This window comes from Octopus bimaculoides, chromosome 3, assembly GCF_046866305.1.
Source record: "Octopus bimaculoides isolate indiv1 chromosome 3, ASM4686630v1, whole genome shotgun sequence".
NCBI classification, from domain to species: Eukaryota; Metazoa; Mollusca; class Cephalopoda; order Octopoda; family Octopodidae; genus Octopus; species Octopus bimaculoides.
Window position 1 is genome coordinate 32,546,570 of NC_142930.1, and position 22,275 is coordinate 32,568,844.

General features: G+C 35.2%; 1 protein-coding gene across 3 annotated transcripts in view; it reads left to right on the plus strand.

Annotated features, from left to right (window-relative positions):
- LOC106872364 (5'-AMP-activated protein kinase subunit beta-2) overlaps positions 1 to 19,439 on the plus strand; it is a 37,537-nt gene extending 18,098 nt beyond the window's left edge. The window contains exons 3-8 of one of the 3 annotated variants that reach the window (XM_014919332.3): positions 13 to 60; positions 8,601 to 8,694; positions 13,948 to 14,065; positions 14,902 to 15,011; positions 17,790 to 17,858; positions 19,272 to 19,439. In XM_014919332.3, the coding sequence (XP_014774818.1) occupies positions 13 to 60; positions 8,601 to 8,694; positions 13,948 to 14,065; positions 14,902 to 15,011; positions 17,790 to 17,858; positions 19,272 to 19,349 (517 nt within the window). In that variant the 3' untranslated portion in view covers positions 19,350 to 19,439. Of the gene's footprint in view, positions 1 to 12; positions 61 to 8,600; positions 8,695 to 13,947; positions 14,066 to 14,877; positions 15,012 to 17,789; positions 17,859 to 19,271 lie in introns of all 3 variants that reach the window. The other 2 variants (XM_014919331.3, XM_014919333.3) reach the window with 2 other exon arrangements.
- Positions 19,440 to 22,275: the final 2,836 nt, after the last annotated feature.

Here is a 22,275-nt window from a genome sequence, read left to right on the forward strand (position 1 = left end):
TTGTTTCTTCAGCACTGTACGACTAACAGACAGAAGCAGACAGAGACACGATTCTGATGGGTAAATTTAACAATTTTTTAAAAAATCTCTCTCCCTAACTGCTAAAACTGGTAAGATTTTATAGTAACAAAGGTAAAAAAAGAAACAAATGAACTTGGCTACAATAGTGAAGAAATTGAAAAAACAGATTTATTCAATAGTTTGGCTTTATTAAATCTTAATCCCGAAATGGAATAAAAGAAATTAATAAATCTGTTTTTCCATTGCTTTAACATTGTGGTAACTTTCATCACTCTTGTTTGCATCTATATGAAACTGATCCTACTATAGTGTTAGCTTAGTAATTGCTATCAAAATGAATTAGACTTTTGTACATTCTCAAAACTATTATACACACACTGTACTAGGTACTGCATCCATGAAGACAGAGTACTCAATACATTTGTAGAGTAGTGTTTTATTATAGGCATTACGAAATTCCTAGTTTCCCTGTCAGGGACAAAACTACAGCATGACATTGAATTTTTCAGTATCCACAATATATACAGGTGCAGACATATCTGTGTGGTCGAGAAGTTCTTTTCCTAATCATGTGGTTTAGGGTTCAGACTTACTGCATGGCGTCATGGGTAAATGTCTTTTCTTATAGCCTTGGGTTAACCAAAGCCTGGAGAGTGGATTTGGTAGACAGAAACTGAAAGAAGCCCACTGTGTGTGTGGTACAGTTTTTGTATTTGGTTTGCAAGATTCTTGATGTGGACTTGTGTGTTTTGTCATATCTTGGGAAGGTCATTATGTCAATAACACACAAAATGGTTCTATTTCATTTTTTTTTTTATGTCAATTAGCTATTTTACCAGTTCACTAATCGATTGTTTGATTAATCATTCAGTCCATTTGACCTATACAAGCACAGAAAAAAAAATGATTTTATTTATATATAAGGACTGAGGTATCTGGTGATTTGCTGTGCATGCTTAGAACATGGCCATCTATACATACAATCATGTCCCTCTGTTAGTCTAGAGGTCCTGGTCTTGCAGGCTTATGAGTGCTGGTGCCGCATAAAATCTCCAATGCTGGTGCCATGTTAGAAGCACCCATGTTGGTGCAACATAACAAGCATACACACATGAAAAGCTTTTATACAGTTTCCATTTGTCATATTTCACTTGCAAGGCTTTGGTTATTAGCAAAGAATTCTGTTATGCTATGCAGTGTGATGGAACCTGAAACTCTGGTTTTGAAGTGGACTGATAATCATATCTGTGCCTTATATGTGTGTGTGTGTGTGTGTGTGTGTGTGTGTGTGTGTGTGTGTATGTGTAATAGAATAAAATGATAGACAGGTAAACAACAGGTATCAGTTCATGTTATGACATTTGTATATTTGTATAACACAGGGAGAAAAGTATGCTTTAAGGAGTTTAAATCACAAGAGGTCAGTAAAAGTTCCACCCAGGAATGTTCACAATGGTTGTGACCTTTGCTGGTATACTTCCAGAATAATTATAAGATAAGGCTGTAGTATTGATATTGCACAATAGGTAAAGGCAGATCAAAACAGGTAAAACCTTAAAAATGAACGAGAGGTAGTGAGGTGTGCAAATTGTCCTTACAGCTGTTTCAAGAATAGTTATGTAATTTGGTTTAGTTCTCTGCAAGCTTTCTGCAACCAGTATTTTAGTGGTGCTCTATTCCATTTGCAGAGAGAAAGTGCATTGGGACTCAGGAGATGAATATAACTATTCTAGAAGTATACCAGTATGTCACAATCACTGTGAACATTACTGAATGGAACTTTTACTGATCTTTTGACATTTAAACTTTTGAGGCATTTGTTTCTCCCTTTTTGTTGTATAAATATGTCTTAATCTGAACTGATACCTGTTTGCCTTCTATCTTTTTATTCTATTATATATGTACCACCTTGATTGATATAATGCCTGGGCCTCACAGAGGCAATTCTGGTGCCATGTAATTGGCACCCATGCCAGTGGCACATAAAAAGCACTTTTCGGACATTGGGCCTCATGGAGACAATAAATGATCGAAACCTTTGGTGAGATGTCGTGCTTGAGAAGACCCATCAAGCAAAGTGAAATCGTAGTTTTGGCACATAAAAAGCACCCATTATACTCTTGGAGTGGTTAGCGTTAGGAAGGGCATCCAGCCGTAGAAACCATGCCAAATCAGATTAGAACCTGGTGTAGCCCTCCAGCTGACCAGTTTCAGTCAATCCGTCCAACCCATGCCAGCATGGAAAGCAGATGTTAAATAATGATGATGATGCATCCTGATATTTTAAGTTGCTTTTAAAGTGTTTGAGTTTAAGCATGAAACTGATTTGACCACTATGATGTGTACCTATTATTTTACATCATCATATTACCTGGAATTAATATATAATCTCACAATGGAGAATACTAACTGCAACTCAGTGACTATGAAATGAATTTCACAAACATTGTGCTATGGTTGCCATTTCTTTGTCAACAAGTCACTCATTAGCTCTGTGTTTTTGAAGAGGTAGTAGCAGGAAGAGCATCTGGCTGTAAAAAAGAAAAAAAAACAATGCTTCAACAATATCTATTTATCTAATCTATGCTAGCATAGAAAAAACGGCTGTAAAAACAAATGAACATAGATATACTTATATAAATTCAATTATAATCAGCAAGTATTAAATATAAATGCACACAATGTGCAGATTGGCTTGCTTTCCAACTAAATCTGAGTTGCATGGATAAATTGCTTTTAAGAAAATGCTTTTAGCTTAATGTTTAAAACTTTTATTTTAATTTCTATGAATGGTGACTGCTCAAAAGTCACTGCTTAAAGCTTCTAACCAACTAAATTTCACCTTTACTAATTCTAATCATTATTAGCTTGACCTACAAATAATGACCTTGAAATTCAAATTCCTTAAGTTTTAAGTTTCATGGTAGTATAGGTTTTCTTTAACTTCTCCTACCAAAAAGATGAAAAAAAAAAAAAAAAGGAAAAACTGCTAAATGACAAAATGAGTTTTGTATAATTGCATCCTAAACTACAACTTTCAAAACTTTAAACTGCTAGTAAGTTGTATACAGCAGAAGGTAAGCATACTTTTAAGTTGTGTGTGACCAAGTTTTGCTTCCTGGTTGTGGCTTTTTCCCTTCATATATTTTCCCCTTTTCCTCAAAGTCAATAAAATTGTCTATTGATAGATATATCCCTGATTTCAGAAAGTCGAGCAATTTACTTTTCTTTTATAGTACATATGTCAGATAAACAAATTTTGTTTTCTTTCGATGTGGCTCACATGCTCCAGATTTGTAGGGGAGAGGGAGGAACAAGATGGGAAAAGGATTTGTAACTCGAGGGCTTTATCTACATTAGAGATTAATTGAGTAACATTAACTGAACAATTCAAGATACACAATTCTGTCTGATGTATTCCATTTCTTTTGAAGTTCTAACTTGTTTAAGTTACAGTTTCAGTTCTTTGATGACGTTTTTATTCCATTAAAGTTAATGTTAATTTACTTGTAATGTTTTTTCTTTCATATATATAAAAATAATCCCCTTCCAGAATAATTTTCATGAGCCTTCTCTTATGTGTCTTCTTTATCATTTATTTATTTTTTTTATTTATTAATGCTTTCTGTAACTTATTCAGAAATAATCTTGGTCTTTTCTTGAATATAATTCTTCAGATTACAAGAGCTACATACATAATTTACATATATTAAATACATCACTTCTTGAAAATCTTTGTTGTCTTGTTTCTACAATTTGAACAGAGAAAGAAGTTGACAATGCATAATATGAATGAAATTTATTTTTTGCTATTTTTGTTACACATTTTATTCTTAAAAGTCAGTTTTGTTTTCTGTTTAAAGGGGATCAAATTGGGTAGATTGTATAGATTTGATTTCTTTTTACTGAAATATATTTTACTTTAAATGCAAACTATACTTACCAGTTTCTGAGGCATATTTTTATTGATTATTTAACTCCTACCTCCTCAGCAAGAATATTTCCAAGTCACTGAAAAAGTTGGTGCACTTTTTTGTCTGTTGACATTTATAGTGATGTTTTCAAAATTAGATAATACATCTTTGGCAACAAGTACATTGAAGAATTCCGGGTAGGGGTCCACCAAAGATCAGGAAGGCAGACAAACCATAAATCCCTTCAAGTAGATGGCCCTGCTCGATCTGTAGAAAAGGCATAGGTAGAAACTCCATAAGATGTACCTGGTGTAAGCAATAGACACATAAGAGGTGCAGCAATATCAAAGGAAGGCTAACTGGGAAGATAGTTTTTGTGTGTGGTAAATGCTCAGGGGCAATAAACAATGAAAATGTGCAGAAAACATCTTCCGTTATGTTCCAGGGGGAAAAAACTAGAAGTAGTTGATAGTTTCTGTTACCTAGGCAACCAAGTCATTAGCAGGGGTGGTTGCTCTGAGAGCATAGCTTCTAGAATAAGAATAGCCTGGGCAAAGTTCAGAGGGCTTCTACCTCTGCTGATGACAAAGGGCCTCTCACTCAGAGTAAAAGGTAGACTGTATGACGCATGTGTATGAACAGCCTTACTACATTGTAGTGAAGCATGGGCTGTGACTGGTGAGGACATGCGTAAGCTTGCAAGGAATGAAGCTAGTATGCTCTGGTGGATGTGTATTGTAAGTGTGCATACAGGATAGAGTGTAAGTGCCCTGAGAGAAAAGTTGGACATAAGAAGCATCACATGTGATGTGCAAGAGAGACAACTGCACTGGTATGGTCATGTGTTGCATATGGATGAGGACAGCTGTGAAAAAGTGTCACACCCTAGCAGTAGAGGGAACCTGTGGAAGAGGTAGACCCAGGAAAACCTGGGATGATGTGTTGAAGCATGACCTTTGAATGTTGGGCCTCACAGAGGCAATGACAAGTGCCAGAGACCTTGGGAGATATGCTGTGCTTCAGAAGACCCAGCAAGCCAAGTGAGGCTGTAACTGTGGCCTATGCCAGTGCAGCATAACCAGCCCATTTGAGAGTACCCTTCAATGATTGGGCAATAAACTGCGCTTGCGAAGACCTGTTGAGGCAAGTGAAGTCATCATCGTGGTCAATGACAGTACCACCTGATTGGCACGTAAAAAGCACAATTCAAGCTTGTTGTTGCCAGTGCTGCCTGACTGGCTCCCATACTGGTGGCACATAAAATGCACCATTTAAGCATGGCCAATGCCAGTACTGCCTGACCAGCCCTTGTGCCAGTGGCATGTAAAAAGATACAAAGAGATGGAAAATGTAGGTGAAATAAATAAACAAGGGAGAAAAATAACCTTATCCAGTCAGTTGTGTTTTCTAAGAAATTTTTCTTATAACTTCTCAAGGTAAAGCAACATCTTGTAAAATATTGATGTTTTATTAAGAAGGCAAGTTTGGAATAAAAAATATGAAATGAATACTTTTGTCAAATTAAACTAAGTGGTTTATTAAATCTATATAAAATTCTGCAATTCTTTAGATTTTTTTGATGATTCATATGTCACAGTGAAATGAAGGCATGACAATAATCTCATGTACTGTAAAATATTAAAAAAAAATTACTCTTATGTAAACATACATCATATGACTATATATATATATATATATATATATATATATATATATAATCTCCAGAAAAACTATAAATCAAATAAGACTTATTTCTAGTTATGGACATTGATACATATAAAAAAAGTTTTGTATCCTCCTCTTATAGATTATATTGAAAAACAAAAGGGAGAGTGTCATAAAAAAAGAAAACCTAATTTTGTTTAAAAAAAAAACAAACGAATTTGTGATTTATAAAGTTGATATTCATTTTATTACAGATTCTATTCATAATAATAGTTCTTTTGCAGAATTTTTCCATTTGTTTTCTATGTCTGTAACATGGCTACTTTTTATAAATTAACAAATATTTTGTGTATGCAGGATTGTTATTTTAATGTCTACTTTTCCATATGTGGAGTAGTTTTCTACAGCTAGATACCCTTCCTAATGCTACTCTCACCTGTCTCCAAGTGAAGTGATAATTTCCTAGTCTTTTGAACAATAAGCAACCTGAACTTGATGTGAAGATGTTAAGAACCTTGACACACTTTTGCAGTTGACTGCAAGTAAATTACACTGTCCTACATTGTTAAGGAGGCCACTGTTTAGTGAACACCGAAAAAGAAGGAAATACAATCTCAATCACACAAACACACATGTGCACATATGCATATATGTATCTGATGGGTTTATTTCAGTCTTCATTCACAAAATCCATTTACCAGATTTGGTCTTCCTGGGGCTACATAATACAAGAGAAGATCAGCATATATGTGTGTGTGTGTATTTGTGTTCTCACATTGTGTAATAATTGTAAGCAAGCCTCATCGTACAAGCAGTGTCATCCATTTTCATCAGCCATAGGGAAATATTACTTTGCTTGGAATTGTGAGGGTCGGCGACAAGAAGGATGTCAAGCCATAGAAAATTTGCCTTAACAAATTCTATATGAAATGTGCAAACACGGAAAAATGGGTATTAAAACAGTGATTATAATATATATGGTAATAACACTATTAATTTCTTCCTTTTTGAAACAAAACATTCTCTTTTACTCTAATCCCCCTCATTTTGCATCTGTTTATCCATACTAGCTTGGCTTGGACAGGTTATTGTGGTTTGAGTGCATTTCATGTTTAGCTTAGATTCTATGACCAGATTTCTTATTTTCAAATATGTTATAGGGTGTACATTATATATTTTATAGTAGCACCAGTACTAAAGTTTGTCATGTCCCAAGCAAGATTAGAGTACTCTCTACCCTACATTGTTTCTGTTTGTTCACTGGCATCAGAGAGGTCTCATTCTGGTAAAACTAAAGCGTCCTCTCTTGCATTATCTCTATTCATTTTTTTTTTGCCCTCCATATTACTGAATAGGAAATGAGTGTGATAGAAGAAACAATAATAGAAAAGAACCTAATTAAAGAGAAAGGTAGAGATTGAACAGATGCAATCTGGAGCAAGTGCATTGGGAGAGTACAAAGTGAAAGGGTGATAGAAGAGAGTAACGGAATTGACGGCTGTTGGTAAAAGATTTAATCAAAGCAGTTTATATGAAGATTTAAGTATAATATTAAACATCTCCAATGGATGCATGTTTTGTGAAGTTTGTTTTCTTCACTTCTTCCCATGTTGTCCTCAGTTTCTTTCTGCAGGTTTCACCTATTTGGAGTACATCTGATTTCCTCAGTCCATTTGTATTTTGTCTTTATGCATACTAACTTTATAAAGCTAGCAGAGCATGCTTGCCTCATTTCTTTGTAGCCTTGGCAAATCATCCATATGCAACATTGCAGTGTATACACAAGCAGCATACACTCTGTGCTAAAATTAATGCATGTATAGAGAATTGCTACTAATATTACTGTTGATTGTTATATTAAGTATGGGCAAAGATACACTGACAACTGTGACTTATCTTCAAATATATTCCTCCTTCACTGGATTTTTTATTTGTTCTTATTGAAGGTGCTGAGTAGTAGAATTATTAGTGCTAGATAAAATAGCTTGCTTATCATTGCTTGGAGGTTGATAATATAAGAAAACAACCTTTGATCTAATGGTGTGTTCCCTTCTCTACAATTTCTACCCTCAAGACATTTCTTATTCTGGTAACCTAAGGCCACACCTGATTTTGATTGCCATTTCAAGCTCTTTTCGCTTTCCACAAAATACATTCATCACAATACTGGTTCTCTACCAGTATATAAGGGTTAGCTATTCTTAATTTTTGTGTATTGTTAGTACTTTGACCTTCGGCTGTGTGACCTGAATTCACATTTCCTTGGTACTTTAAAGTATCTAATTTAGTTCTCAGCCACCCTGAGTCGGTGAAATGATCATTCTTTTATTTGGTATGATGCACTAAGTATTGTTGCAGTGCATGTGCATGCATTTGAGCATTTACATTCTATAGATTAGGCTAAGCTGAGATAGGATTGCATTTTCATCTGTATGCTCTTTAACCCCTGTCACTGCTACAGTATTTGCTCTTTGCTAAATCTTGTATTTATAGTAGCTAGTACTGCTATCTTGGCGTCTCTGATATTGGTTTGAAGTAGGTACTGTGATTAAACAGTAACTTATAAAACCATAACTCCAGTATATATTTAATTCACTGGATCTTCTTCATTTAATGAATTAGTATCTTTAGAAAATGTATGGTAGATTTGACCTAACTCTAAATCTGAATTGTGGCTATGTAAGAATTAATAGTAAAGATACCACCATTACCATAGCTCTTAGTTGTACACCTTGATGAAGCTGTATATTTTAATCACCTGAAGCTTCTAAGTTCATTAAGATGCAGCTGCTTAGATTTAACCAAAAATCATCTCACTCATTCCAGCCATCGAAAATGGCTGATAAACTTTAAAAAGAAATAAAGATTAAAGTTAACTGAACTCATTATGTAAGTTTATTATATGGGGTTAGTTCAACAACAGGGATTTTTTTTTTCTGATCTAATATTTTTTGTTCATGTTATTTGTTTTTTTTCTCTCTTTTTAATCTGTTTTTATAGTAATGGTGATTTCTTCACAATTTTGAATCTTCCTGAGGGAGAACACCAATACAAATTCTATGTGGATGGTCAATGGCTGCATGACCAGAATGAGGTAATGTTCTATTTAAGTTGTAAAGATTGATTTTAATTATATTGAAATTTAGTATGGTAGTTATTGTTTAGCCCTTGGTCAACCCTGACTGAACTTATGATCAAAGGCAGTGGTTCCCAAACTTTTTAGAGACACGACCCACTATTTATGACGCCAGTTTATGGCGACCCACTTAACTCTACTGGGTAAAAACATTAATGAAAGAAACAAATTTATTTCAGATTACATTTTCAGTGAGGCCTGTGAGAAGGCCTCATTTATATTAAATGTGAAACAAAACATTTTATAACTGTTTCAACGTCTCCATACCCTATGGGCAGGTATTAACTCTAATACAAAACTTCGAAGCAGTAACTGTTATCGGCTCGATCAGTGTTGTACTGCGCCTAGTTAAAGTTCTCTATAAATAGGTAAAAACAGACTTTTCCTTTTTACGATTATGTACGAATAAATAACTTGAGAAAATGACCACCTCTGATTTGTTAAGTTCATGAAAAAAGCCTACTGCTTTATAAAACAACCAGTCTGGTATTGAAAACACTAGTCTTGAACTATCTCGACAGACAGTAGTTAAAGCTAATGCGGAATTTTATAACTTTTTGCGACCCACTAGGATTCCGTTCGCAACCCATCAGTGGGTCGCGACTCATAGTTTGGGAACCACTGATCAAAGGTATTCCAGACATGATCATCCTTTTTTTTTTTTTTTTTCTTGCAGGCATTATCCAATGTGCCTTGCCTTTTTGTAAAAGAAACAAAAGATGGATGGGGTTTGAGGGATTTGGTTGTGAAATTCATGATGTTGGGTGGCCAGGTTTAAGCAGTGATTGTTTTCTTTATTTTGTTTTAATTTCATTTCAGGATTATTTCTTCCAATTTGAAATATTGTTGGAGATAACTGAGATTGTAGCATTCTAGTTTAGATGCTTTATGGTATCCAGTTTAGTGCCCCATACTGTGTTAAAATTCCAGCTGATTAAATTTTATCTTCTCTTCAAGATCTAGCAATATACTGGGGTTATTCAATCAACCAAATAACTTTATTCAACCAAAATTGACTTTGTATTCTTTTATTCTTTTACTTGTTTCAGTCATTTGACTGTGGCCATGCTGGAGCACTGCCTTTAGTCGAAGAAATTGATTCCAGAAAAATCTTTTTAACCCTAGTACTTAAAAAGAAATACTAGGTCTCTTTTGCCGAACCATTAAGTTTCGGAGATGTAAAGATGCCATCGTCAGTTGTCAAGTGATTGTGGACACACACATGATGGGTTTCTTTCAGTTTCCATTTTACCAAATCCACTCCCAAGGCTTTGGTTGGCTTGAAGTTATAGAAGACTCTTGCCCAAGGTGCCACACAGTGGGTCTGAACTTGGAACCATGTGGCTGGGAAGCAAGCTTCTTACCACACAGCCACTTTTTTTTTTTATTATTATTCAGGAGTAAGCAGAAATGGTTGAGCATTGGGCTCTGTGCTTTGCATTATTTCCTTACATACCTTATGCTCTGAGGTCAAATTCTCTACCTAGTGAAATTACAGGTACTAGAAATATATTGGAGTTGCTTCTGTGAAATTGTCCCCAACAAAATTTCACCTTATACCTTGTCAATAACTATTGTTATTGATCAGTACTATCCTGTAGGATTGAATTCTGGCAAGACTGTAGCTTAGTTTTAGTATGGCAATTCAGAAAAGGCTTGAGGAATAAAAACTAAGATCACATGCAACATATAATGAATATTCCTTTATAAATGAGAAGCCTTATTTGAAATTGAGCAAGTCAACTCACATGTCTATCATTTTGTGAACTCAATAGTCCACTTCTTTTTATGGCAATAAATATTAGTTTTATAGTGCAGTAACCCCTTATAGCTGTAATTAATTCTATCACCCTGTGAAACCTACTAACTAGTAAGTGTATCTGGTTATCAAAAAAATCATCTTGACCATAAACCAAACAGTGCTCGTCATAATATCAGAGCTGTTGTTCTCTAGACATCCTATCAGGTATGATAATGTTTGTGAATGTTGTTCTGTAGCCCTTAGTCAACTCTGTCTGATTCTACAAACCTATGGCAGGCAGGTTGTTTACCAAACAGCTGAGCATGTGTAGCTCTATAAAGGTGTTTTTTTTTTTATAGTCCATTTATATTGAATTAAAAAATTTTTAATGTTATGTTTACAGGCTTATTTTTTATTGAAATGATGTGATTTTTTTAACAAAAGTATTTTGTGAGGCTTTGATGGGAGATAATAATAGTACTCCCTGTTAGGTAATATTCTGAAATGTTATGTGAAGTTTTTGTCATTATTGTCTGAAATATGTGTACGTTTTGGAAAATATATTGTTTAAAATGTTTTTTAAACAGTTATTGCTTCTGTCCACAATATGGTGTTGACACACAGAAAAAATTCTTCTGTGACAAATCCTTGTTTAAACAGTATTTAAGCCCTTGTCCTTTATAGTCTCTTCCATTCAGAATTTTATGTGGTATCTGTTGTAATGATATGAAACTAAATGTACTTAATTTCACATTGTTAAATACGCTGTTGTGGATAAAAGGTGGTCAGCTTGGAGGCTAGGGGGGACGACAGTCGAATAGACAACCAACCACTCTGCATCGCGTTATTGGAGTGCTTGTATGGCACAATATGATGGAAGTGGTAAAACAAGATAAATATATTGAATCAAAATTCGGATTACCAACATGTAAGGTAATGAAATTAATCACAATACATTGTGATCATGTCATGGATCGAAGGCCTGAAAGAAACATACCCAAATCTTTTCAACAGCCTGGGTAACTTCAAAGAACCTGCACAACTATACATAAAAGCAGGCTCGGAACCCTTCATTAACCTACCTCAGAAATGCTCAGTTCATCTGAAAAATCTCAAGATTGATCTCCAGAAGATAGAAGAAATGGGGGTCATCAAGCCTGTGAACCAACAAACAGATTGGTGTTCAAGCATGGTATATTCCGTAAAAAAGAGAAGAATCACTTTGCATCTGCATCGACTCATAAAAACTTAATCAAGCACTGAAAAGATGCTCCCACAAAATCCCAATGGTGGAAAAGTTGAACCCTCAGTTTGCTGGTTCTGGCATTGTAAGCAAACTAGATGCAAAAGCAGGATACTGGTCAGTTCATCTGGATGAAGAAAGCCAGCTGCTCACAACCTTCCATTTAGAAATTATTGTCGGACTAGATTGCCATTTGGTCTAAAGGTATCTCAAGATATCTTTCAAGCTAGAATGGACGAAATCATTGAAGAATTTAGAAATAATACATTTCTAAATCTCTGAGATTTATGCCGACCCTGCAAAAGTTTGTGACATTTAAAACATGCCTATTCCAGAAAACAAGGAAGAGCTGCAAAAATTCTTGGGAATGATGAATTGCTTTGCAACATTCATTCCAAACTTCAGCATGGAAGCACAACCATTAAGGGACCTCTTCAAGAAAAATATACCATTTGAGCTGTCTGAAGACCACATACACTGCTTTGGAAAACTTAAATTTACCATTTCACAGAAATCAAACCTCAGGTTCTTTGACCCACAGAAACCAACAGGATTCAAGGAAGACAGCTCTTTGAAAGGACTTGGAGCAGCTTGTCATACAAGATGGCAAACCTGTGGCATTTGCATCAAAAGCAACTCAGTCAAACTACCCAAATATTGATCGTGAAATGCTGGCTGTGGTATTTGGAATCGCCTGTTTCCACACATACCATTATGGACTTCCATTTGAAGTATTCACAGACCACAAACCCCTGGAGGTAATCACAGAAAAACCCCTTCTTCGAGCACCACCCTGACTACAAAGGACGCTCCAGAAAATTCAGGGATATTTCAAAATCAAGTACTGCCCAGGGTTTACCATGACATTAGCTAACACCCTCTCTTGCCTCCCAAGCCGTGGTGACAATGAAGACATTGACCTGGACTTGAGAGTAGATGGGATCGAATTGACTGCTGGAGAAGTCCACCAATCTGAGTTTGACCTTGTCAATTTTTCCATCAACAAACATTACCAACTGCGCGAGTTCACCAGCAGAGATTCTACTTTGGCTACACTGATGGAAACAATCACCTATGGGTGGCCAGACAACATCAAACAAGTCCCAGATGATATAAAGACATACAGGTCTTTTCGAGATGAATTGGCTGTAGATGGTGGAATCCTCTTCAAAGGGACACAACTGTTGATATCTCCTCTACAACATGACATTCTAGTACAGCTCCATGCCTCTTATCAAAGGATAGAAGAGACCAAACTTCATGCTCTTGAAGGCGTCTGTTGGACAAACATCAACAAAGACATCGAAGAAATGTGCAGATTCTATCAAATATGCCAAGAATATGCAACTGTCAACAACAAAGAACCACTGATACCTCATGACATTATCAGTGCACCATGGAAAAAATTAGGAACAGATCTATTTGAAATCGACAGCAAAACTTATCTGCTCATTTGTGACTACTTCTCCAAATTTCTGATTGTGATCATTTTAATGTGTACATTTTTCTGCTTGCATAAGTTAAGCGTAAATATGTTGAAGCAGAGTTTTTCTGTGGCTGGACGCTCTTCTTGTTGCCAATTCCCACTTGTTTCTAAATGAGATAATTATCTTCTAGACAACTGAATGACATACATGATGTTTATATGGAGAACTAGAAACAAAGGATACTTGATGAATAAACCTTTTGCTTACAAAAATCACACATGTCTAAAAGCCTGGATGTGTTCTGACTGCAAGCAAATGACACTACTAACAAAGATATTATTTACAATCAGTGAATAAATACATATAAACAAGGAAATATGCACTTTCTCTCATATACAAAAACACTTATCTGGCCAGTTTCTTTCAGTTTCTGTGTACCAAATCAGGAGGCTTTAATTGACCTGGGGCTATGATAGAAGACACATCCTTGATATGCCATGTGGTTGTGAAGCAAACTTCTGAACCCCATTCACAGGATAGATAGAACCATATTCACAGCATAGATTTTAAAGGAAATTTTACTGAAGTTGAAAGCTTTTTTGTTGAATCTACCAATATGATTTAGTTTTGTAAGTTTAAAAATCATAGTCTTCAATCAGCACATAATTTTATCTTTATATGATCAGATGGGTAAGTTTTAAAGGGTAAACTATTGTGCATATTTTGTAACTTTTTATTACCTAAAAAGGATTTTTTGGCCATCGTTAACTGATCAAATTTTTTCTTTTTTTTACTTTCAGCCGACAGTTCCAAACTCAATGGGGACATTGAATAATGTGGTAGTTGTTAACAAAAGTGATTTTGAAGTATTTGAAGCCCTGGCAATTGACAGTGAAAATTCTGGTAATAAAAGAAAAAGTAAGTACCTTCTATGTTTTTGTTATAGCAGTTGACTGCTGGTTTAGTTCAGTTAGTAGTCATTAGAAATTTCCTAATTATTAGGTTGTTCGATTATCTTGTTTTTTACCTGGAATACAAACTGTCCAATAGAGGACTTAGCTTCTCAATAAGAATGTATGCTGGACATCTTGCTCTAGAGTCCTTGCTTCAATAATTGGACTCAACATGTGTTAAGAAAGAGAAATAATACATCCAGAGCTTGGGCAGGTTGCTTTCCTTCTTTTACATTATGGAATAACAATTGTATATATTTTCCTTTGTTATAGTTTGTTTCGACCTGCAATGTAGCCTCTCTCCATTTCTCTGATCTTGATTTTCTGTCATCTTATTTTTAAGGCTTAGTGTTCTAGGCAATGGTAATTTTTTTTAATTTTCACCTTTATTAATGAAATCTATTTTAATTGTCAGTGACATTAAAAACTGCTAACATTTTATACAGCAGCCTACAGTGAAAGCTGTTGCTAAACATTCGAGGTCTAAGCCAACTTTTACTTGCTATGGTTTGGCCTCATTTTGTAAATTTTAGTTGGATAATATAATTTATTTTAATGTACTTTTCTAGACTTATCTATTTAGGGTTTATATAAGAGAAAAGCACATCTAAAATTAGTTGAAATGAAGCATGGGGGAAAGACAAACCTTGAATTCAAGGATGAAACATTAAACTGATGGTGTTTTTAGAACTTAAATGGAATGATGATGCTTTTCATATTTTACTGATAAAATTTGTTACTTTAGAATTTACCTAAATTTTTTGCTGTCTAAATCAGATGATGTTGCTGGTTCCCCATCAGGTGATTATGGTCAAGAAATACCTCCACGGCGGTCAGATAAAATAGCTGGTCCACCTTTCATTCCTCCTCATTTACTGCAAGTAATTCTGAATAAAGATACTCCTGCCCATGTAAGTAACACTGTTTATTTCTTTGAGTTGTTTCAAAAGACTGAAAGTGATGAACTCTCATTAGAATTGCTTTTATCAATTATTGATTTAGGGATATTAACCAATAAAGACAGCAAGGAGCATGAAGCATTTGGATTTGAGGTTGTTGATTTCAGATAAGTTTTCAGTTGTAGGCTCCTTGACCGTAGCATAGAAAAGGCGAAGAGAAAGAGCAACTGAGGATCTAGCATGGAAAATGTTTAACAAAAGTTTTCTTTATCAAGTTGATGATTCAAAAATAAGGTATATTTAGGGTTTGTAGAGGTGGTCATTAATGGAGTAATATTATGGAGTTACATGGTTATTGCTGGAGTAGTATTATCTGTATCAAGGCAGAGCTACTCTTTGAGATATTAATGTTTGAATTTGTATGACATTAAATGCTGTCAGGTTAAAAGCTTCTATTAAATGCTATAGTTGTCTTGGAGAAAACTGTTTTTGCTGATTGAAGAAAAGGATAATTTGGTGAAAGACATTTGATATGCAAAGTATAATCATTAGAATTGATGGAAACTAGTGTTGGTTTCCATTGACAAGTAAATATAATAGAAACAAAATGAGGTATGATAGTTGACTATATCATAACAGATTTGTTTTGTTTAACAAAGCAATAAATTTAATAAATAATTTTACAGTTTCTACTACAGCAATATACAAAAATCTACCCATAGTACAATTTACTATATATATGTATGTATGTATGTTTGTCACTCTGTGTCTTTACATTGACACTACCCAGCTGGTAGTTTTAATATGTCTCTTACAAACGAAAAAGGTCTGGCAGTTCATCAGTTCATATGATGTTGTGGAATAAAGTACTTTACATGAAAATGATTAAGGGCCATGATCAGAAAAGTCATCTGACTGTAGAATATCACTTCTATAATTTTTGTGTATCCCAGTTTTGTGTCAGCTTGGAAAAAAAAAATGTAAAATTGAACATGAGTGAGACCACTAAAAAGGACTTGGCATTTGCTACTCTAGAGGTTTACAGAAATGGTTGCAATATATACATTTTCCCTGGTCAATTGGTTCTGAAGAAGAGATTCTGAAATTTGTATACCATGCTTAGCTTATATTTTATCAGGTTAATTTTTGCCATGAGGTACATTATTAGAAAGACGCTGCATGTCCTGCTATTTTGAAGTACATTGCAACCAAAAACTTCAGATTTGAAATGTTTTTGGTGTGTAGTCTTTATTTTGAATGCCAGGTTGCCATCACCTGATGTGTAATTTTCTTTATATGGTGTATTTGGGAAAAAATCAAACTAGTAGTCTCTGTTCAACTTATTACAAACAACCTGATTTGAATTCAATGAAGGCCTTGTAACTATGGCCACATTGTAGGACTGATGGTAGGATATGAACTGGCTTGTCATGCAGTTTAATAAATATTATTATATTCACTTGGGATCCTTCATATTCTGAAATTTCTATCAATAGACAAGCCAAGTTGCCTATGGAACTAACAATCACCTTAAGCATGCAGAATCACATGCAAACAAATAGAAGGTATGCATCGTCATCATTCTCATTTGGCGTCCAATGTCCATGCTGGCATGAGTTGGACAGTTTGACTGGGCTGGCACATTGGAAAGCTGCACCAAACTCCAGTCTGATTTGGCATGGTTTTCTATGGCTGGATGCCATTGTATATACCATGACTGCGATTTTGTTCAGCTTCAGGGGTCTTCTTCTCAAGCACGACGTAATGCCAAAGATCTTGATCATTACCTCTGTGAGGCCCAACACTCGAAAGGAACTCAGCCACTTTGCCTCTGTGAAGCCAAATTCTCGAAAGGAACTCAACCACCTTGCCTCTGTGAGGTCCAACCCTCAAAAGGAACTCGGCCACTTTGCCTCTGTGAGGCTGAATGCTTGAGAGGAACTCAGCCACTTCGCCTCTGTGAGGCCCAATGCTCGAGAGGAACTCAGCCACTTTGCCTCTGTGAGGCCAAATGCTCGAGAGGAACTCAGCCACTTTGACTCTGTGAAGCCCAACATTCAAAAGATATTCTTTATGTGCCACCAGCATGGGTGAACTTGGCTTGATGGGTCTTCTCATGCACAGCACATCGCCAAAGTTCTTGGTCATCAATCATTGCCTCTGTGAGGTTCAAAATTTGAAGATCATGCTTCACCACCTCATCCCATGTCTTCCTGAGTCTACCTCTACCACAGGTTCCCTCCACAGTTAGAGATTGGCACTTCTTTACACAGCTGTCCTCATCCATATGCATCACATGACCATACCAGTGCAGTCATCTCTTTTGCACACCACATCTGATTCCTCTTATGCTTAGCTTTTCTCTCAAGACGCTCACACTTTGTCAAACATTCACACTGACATTGCACATCCCGTGAATCATACTGGCGTCATTTCTTTCAAGCCTATGCATGTCTTCGACTGTCATAACCCATGTTTCACTGCCATGCAGCATAGCTGTTCGCACACAGGCATCAAACAATCTGCCTTTCAATCTGAGAGAGGGAAGCCCTTTGTTGCTAGCAGGGGTTATTTACAATCAATGATGTATTTACAATATATAGTATCCATTATATACAATATGTTTAGTAATAGTTTCATACCTTTTTATAATGCAAATATCTTTATGGGACTGCTGACCATTTATTCGATGTTCCAAAACCCTGTTATCTTGAGTGCTGTCAGCAACAAATAAATTAATATCAGTTAGTTTATTTGACATTATTGTATTTTCCTTTCTTTTCTTTACAGTGTGAACCAATACTTTTACCTGAGCCCAACCATGTTATGCTAAATCATTTGTACGCCTTATCAATTAAGGTAAAATTTTAAAAGCATTTTCATCCTTTTGTTTTAATTAATTTGCAACATTAACTTTTTAAGTAACAGTTCAGAACCTCAGCATAATTATGCTACTTGTTTTTGAAACTTCCATGTCTGTGTGAGGCTGTGACACTGCTAAAGATTTTATCTACTTAGAATGAATTCAGGTTTATGAGTAGAATAAAAAAACAACTTTATTTTGTTTGCAAGAGAAGTGGCCAAAGGTAAGAAGTGAACCCATCATGTTTATTGTAGTACCTATTTGGGATGTGTAAAAAGATTGATACATGACCAATGTAAGTGTATTTCTTTTGCAATACGTATAGTATGGTGAGAACCAAAATGTCATAGAAATAATTCCTATTTTCATATGACTCTGAAAATTTTTAAGCAGAAGAACTCTGCCATATTTGCACCTATTTGAAAAGTATAAGGAATTTAAATTAACAAATAACTTGTCAGAGTTGTTAGTTGTAAAGCAATTCTAATTCCTGGAAGTTGAGCACTTGTAAACTTTTCCTGTGTAGCACATGTTAAGTAACCAATTTCAATTTAAGAAGCCCTTGAAATCAGGAAGAAAAGGGGTTTTTTAGTTCTGGTAAAAACTTTCAAGTTGAAAATCTTGCTGATCAGATCAATTTAATTATAATCATCATCGTTTAACGTCCATTTTAACAACCGCTAGCATGGGTTGGACAGTTCAACTGGGGTCTGGGCAATCAGGAGGCTGCACCAAGCTCCAGTCTGAACTGGCAGTGTTTCTACAGCTGGATGCCCTTCCTAGCGCCAACCACTCCATGAGTGTAGTGGGTGCTTTTTACATGTCACCAGCACAGGGGCCAGAGGAGGCTGGCAATGGCCACAATTGGTTGGTGCTTTTTATGTGCCACCGGCATGGAAGCCAGTGAAGGTGGGGCTGGCATCGGCCACGTTCAGATGGTGCTTTTTACATGCCACTGGCATGGGTATCACAACTACAATTTCCATTTGATTTTAATTTTGATGTTGATGTACTTGACTCAATAGGTCTCAAGCACAGCAGGTTGCCCTAGGATCTAAGGTACTTTTGAATGGGCTGGGGCTGGTTATGCAAAACTGGTGTGGGATACAGCTATGAACTCACTTTATTTGCCAGGTTTTCGCATTCGCACCATATCTCCAGAGGTCTCGGTCCTTCGTCATTGCCTCTGTGAGGCCCAATGTTTGAAGGTCATGCTTGACCACCTCATCCCATGTCTTCCTGGGTCTACCTCTACCCTGGATTCCTTCAACTGTTTGGGAGTGGCACTTCACACATCTCTTCTCATCCATTTGTACATTCAAATAATTGTTATCTAGGCACATTTATATAAATTTTATTTTATATTGAATATATTAACTTCTCATCTGGTTTTCTGTTTCTATTTTCAGGATGGTGTAATGGTTCTTAGCACTACCCACCGGTTTCGTAAGAAGTATGTGACTACATTGCTGTACAAGCCAATCTAAGAACGCGTGTGCATATGTACATAGACTTGCTTTGTGTGTGTGTGCGCATGTATATATGGAAACAAAAAATATATATATATATATATATATATATATATATATATATATATATATATAAAAAGAAAACATTTAGGTATAAGTGTATACTTAATATTTAAACTGATTTCACTGTGACTGACAAAATCACCAAAGAAACTCGAACTTTGTTTTGCCTAATGCAATCATTAAGTATACATTTGTATAGTTGTCTGTTTTTTGACAGTTATCCTATACAATAACGGTAATTTGTCAATTGAAAAATTTAATTAAAAGTTTACCTTTTTCTAATGTATAAAAAAATACTTTTAAGTCTATCAGTAGAAAACAAAAGCATCAGATTTTGGTTTACTCAAGTGATATTTTCCCATTCTGGCTTATGAAATGGTCTTAGTTTATCAGTTCTTTAGGCCATTACTCCTAGCTAATAACAGATATTTTAGTATATACATTGCTGGTACTCATTGTTAACATTTATATAATCATTTTTTATGAGTATAATTTTACATAGGATTTTATTTATTTTTGAAAATTCAGTGAAGTTCAAAATTATTTGTAGTGTAAAAGATGAGCAAAAAAACTATGGCTAGGAATGAAATAATGAAAAACCAAAAAAAAAAAAAAAGTGGGTATTTAATTGGTCCCAATTCATGGGATATACATATATATATATATATATATATATACACACACACACACACACACAAGTTTCAAAAGTAGTTTAGCAGTTAAGTGACCAGCTCTTGTGAATTATGGAAAATAGTTTATCAGTGAAAACAAATTCAGATTAATGAGACAACAATGGTATATATATGACATGACTATTTTCTCAACTAATCTCAACCACAGTCTTACTTTGTTTTTTTTTAATCCTCTAGACTTGCCTCTTAGACAATTTTACCATTGCATAAACTCTTACTCAGGCATATTTGTGTTAAAATCTACTGACCCTCCTCCCTCTCCAAATAGTGAAATTGAAGTATCTTCTTATCTGCTTGTCTTTTCAAATCTTTTGACTGGAGATCTAATGTAAATATCTTTTCCCATTCTTCTATAATAATTTTAACTAAAGTTACTCCACCTCTCTTTACTAAACATTCATTATGTAAAATTCATTTATATATTTCACAAACTGGATATTTGCATTTAAACGCAATGCAAGATTTTGATATGTTGTGAATTACTTTCATCAAACATTAACATGATGTAGATATGCATGGCTATGTGGTTAAGAAGTTTGCTTTGCAAACCACATAGCTTTGGGTTCAATCCGACTATGCAACACCTTGGGCAAGTGTCATCTACCATAGCTCAGGTTGACCAAATATGTGTATGTGTATATGAATATTTGTGTATGTATGTATGTTGGGCATGTGTGTGTTTGTGTGTCTCTCTCCCATCAGTTTGTATAGATATATGTGTGTGTGTGTGTGTGTGTATGTATGTATGTATGTATGTATGTGTATTTATATATATATATATATATATATATATATATATATACATACATAGGCGAGAAATCTGTAAAACCAGTGCTTTATGAACAATGTCCCTTGAGATATTTGTTCTGCATCAAGTTAGACACTCTCTTGTCACTCATTATCAGAAATGCAATGAACAGTGATTGGCCCATTAGAAACTTGTTAATCAATGAGACTATTGTTCACAAATTACTACATAAAATAAATTCAAACAAATAACAATATCATACTGCTTGCTCTCTTTCCCCTTCTCCTTATTCCCCTGCCCCCACCTACTTTTTCATTCAAATAAAATAGTGAATTTGTTTTTTCATTCTCTGACTAGAGAGATGCTCATGATTTTAAATATTGTTTTTAATTTTCTTTTTTCTTTTCTGATATGATAAACCCATTGAAATACTTTAGTCTTATCATAAAGTGCCTTTTCATCCCTGGACCCCCCCCCCACCTTCCCCAAAACTTAAAAAAATGGATGAAACTTTTTCATTGGACTCTTGGGCCTAATGATAGCATTAGTATGAGTGTTTCAATGAAATGTTTTAATTAAAAACACCGTTAACTTTTATCTGCTCTCTCCCTTTTCTCCTTCCCAGTTTGTTGTAATTAAAACCTCATTGTTTTCTCCATTCAAATAATTTGTTGTTGTAATTATTTTAAGTTTTTGATTCATAATTCAACTGATTTTAAATTTACATTTTGAGTAAAATTTTATCCCTACCCACTCCTTAGACCTAGCAGTCACATAGTAGAAACCATAGTTGCTTTAATAAATTTGTTTTTAAGTTTTTTCAAAGGTAGCTTGAACAGGTTTTAATAGCTTCTTGAAGCTGGATATATAATTTAGTTTCAAACATTTCACTTCACTTGTTTTATTTAATATGATATTGTTCGGTGAAATTTTGGCGAGCAACTTAAATTATAATATACTCTTGTATGAATTTGCAGCCATGCATCCTCATCCTTATCATTTTAATGTACACTTTTCCAAACTTGCATGGGTCAGATGGAATCTATGGCCAGATGTCCTTCTTGTCATCAGCCCTCTCTTATTCCCAAACTAAGTAATATTTCCCCATAATTGGACATGTTTCCATAGAAGATTAGAAACAAATGGCACCATTTATATGATAATGGAATTCACAAATATCATGTTATCTCAATACAGAGGCGCGCATGCACACACGCACACACACGCGCACACACACACACACACACACACACACACACACACACACACACACACACACACACACACACACACACACACACACACACACACACACACACACACACACACACACACACACACACACACACACACACACACACACACACACACACACACACACATATATATACCAGGACCACCTGAGAAGGTCCCGTGCCGGTGGCATGTAAAAAACACCATC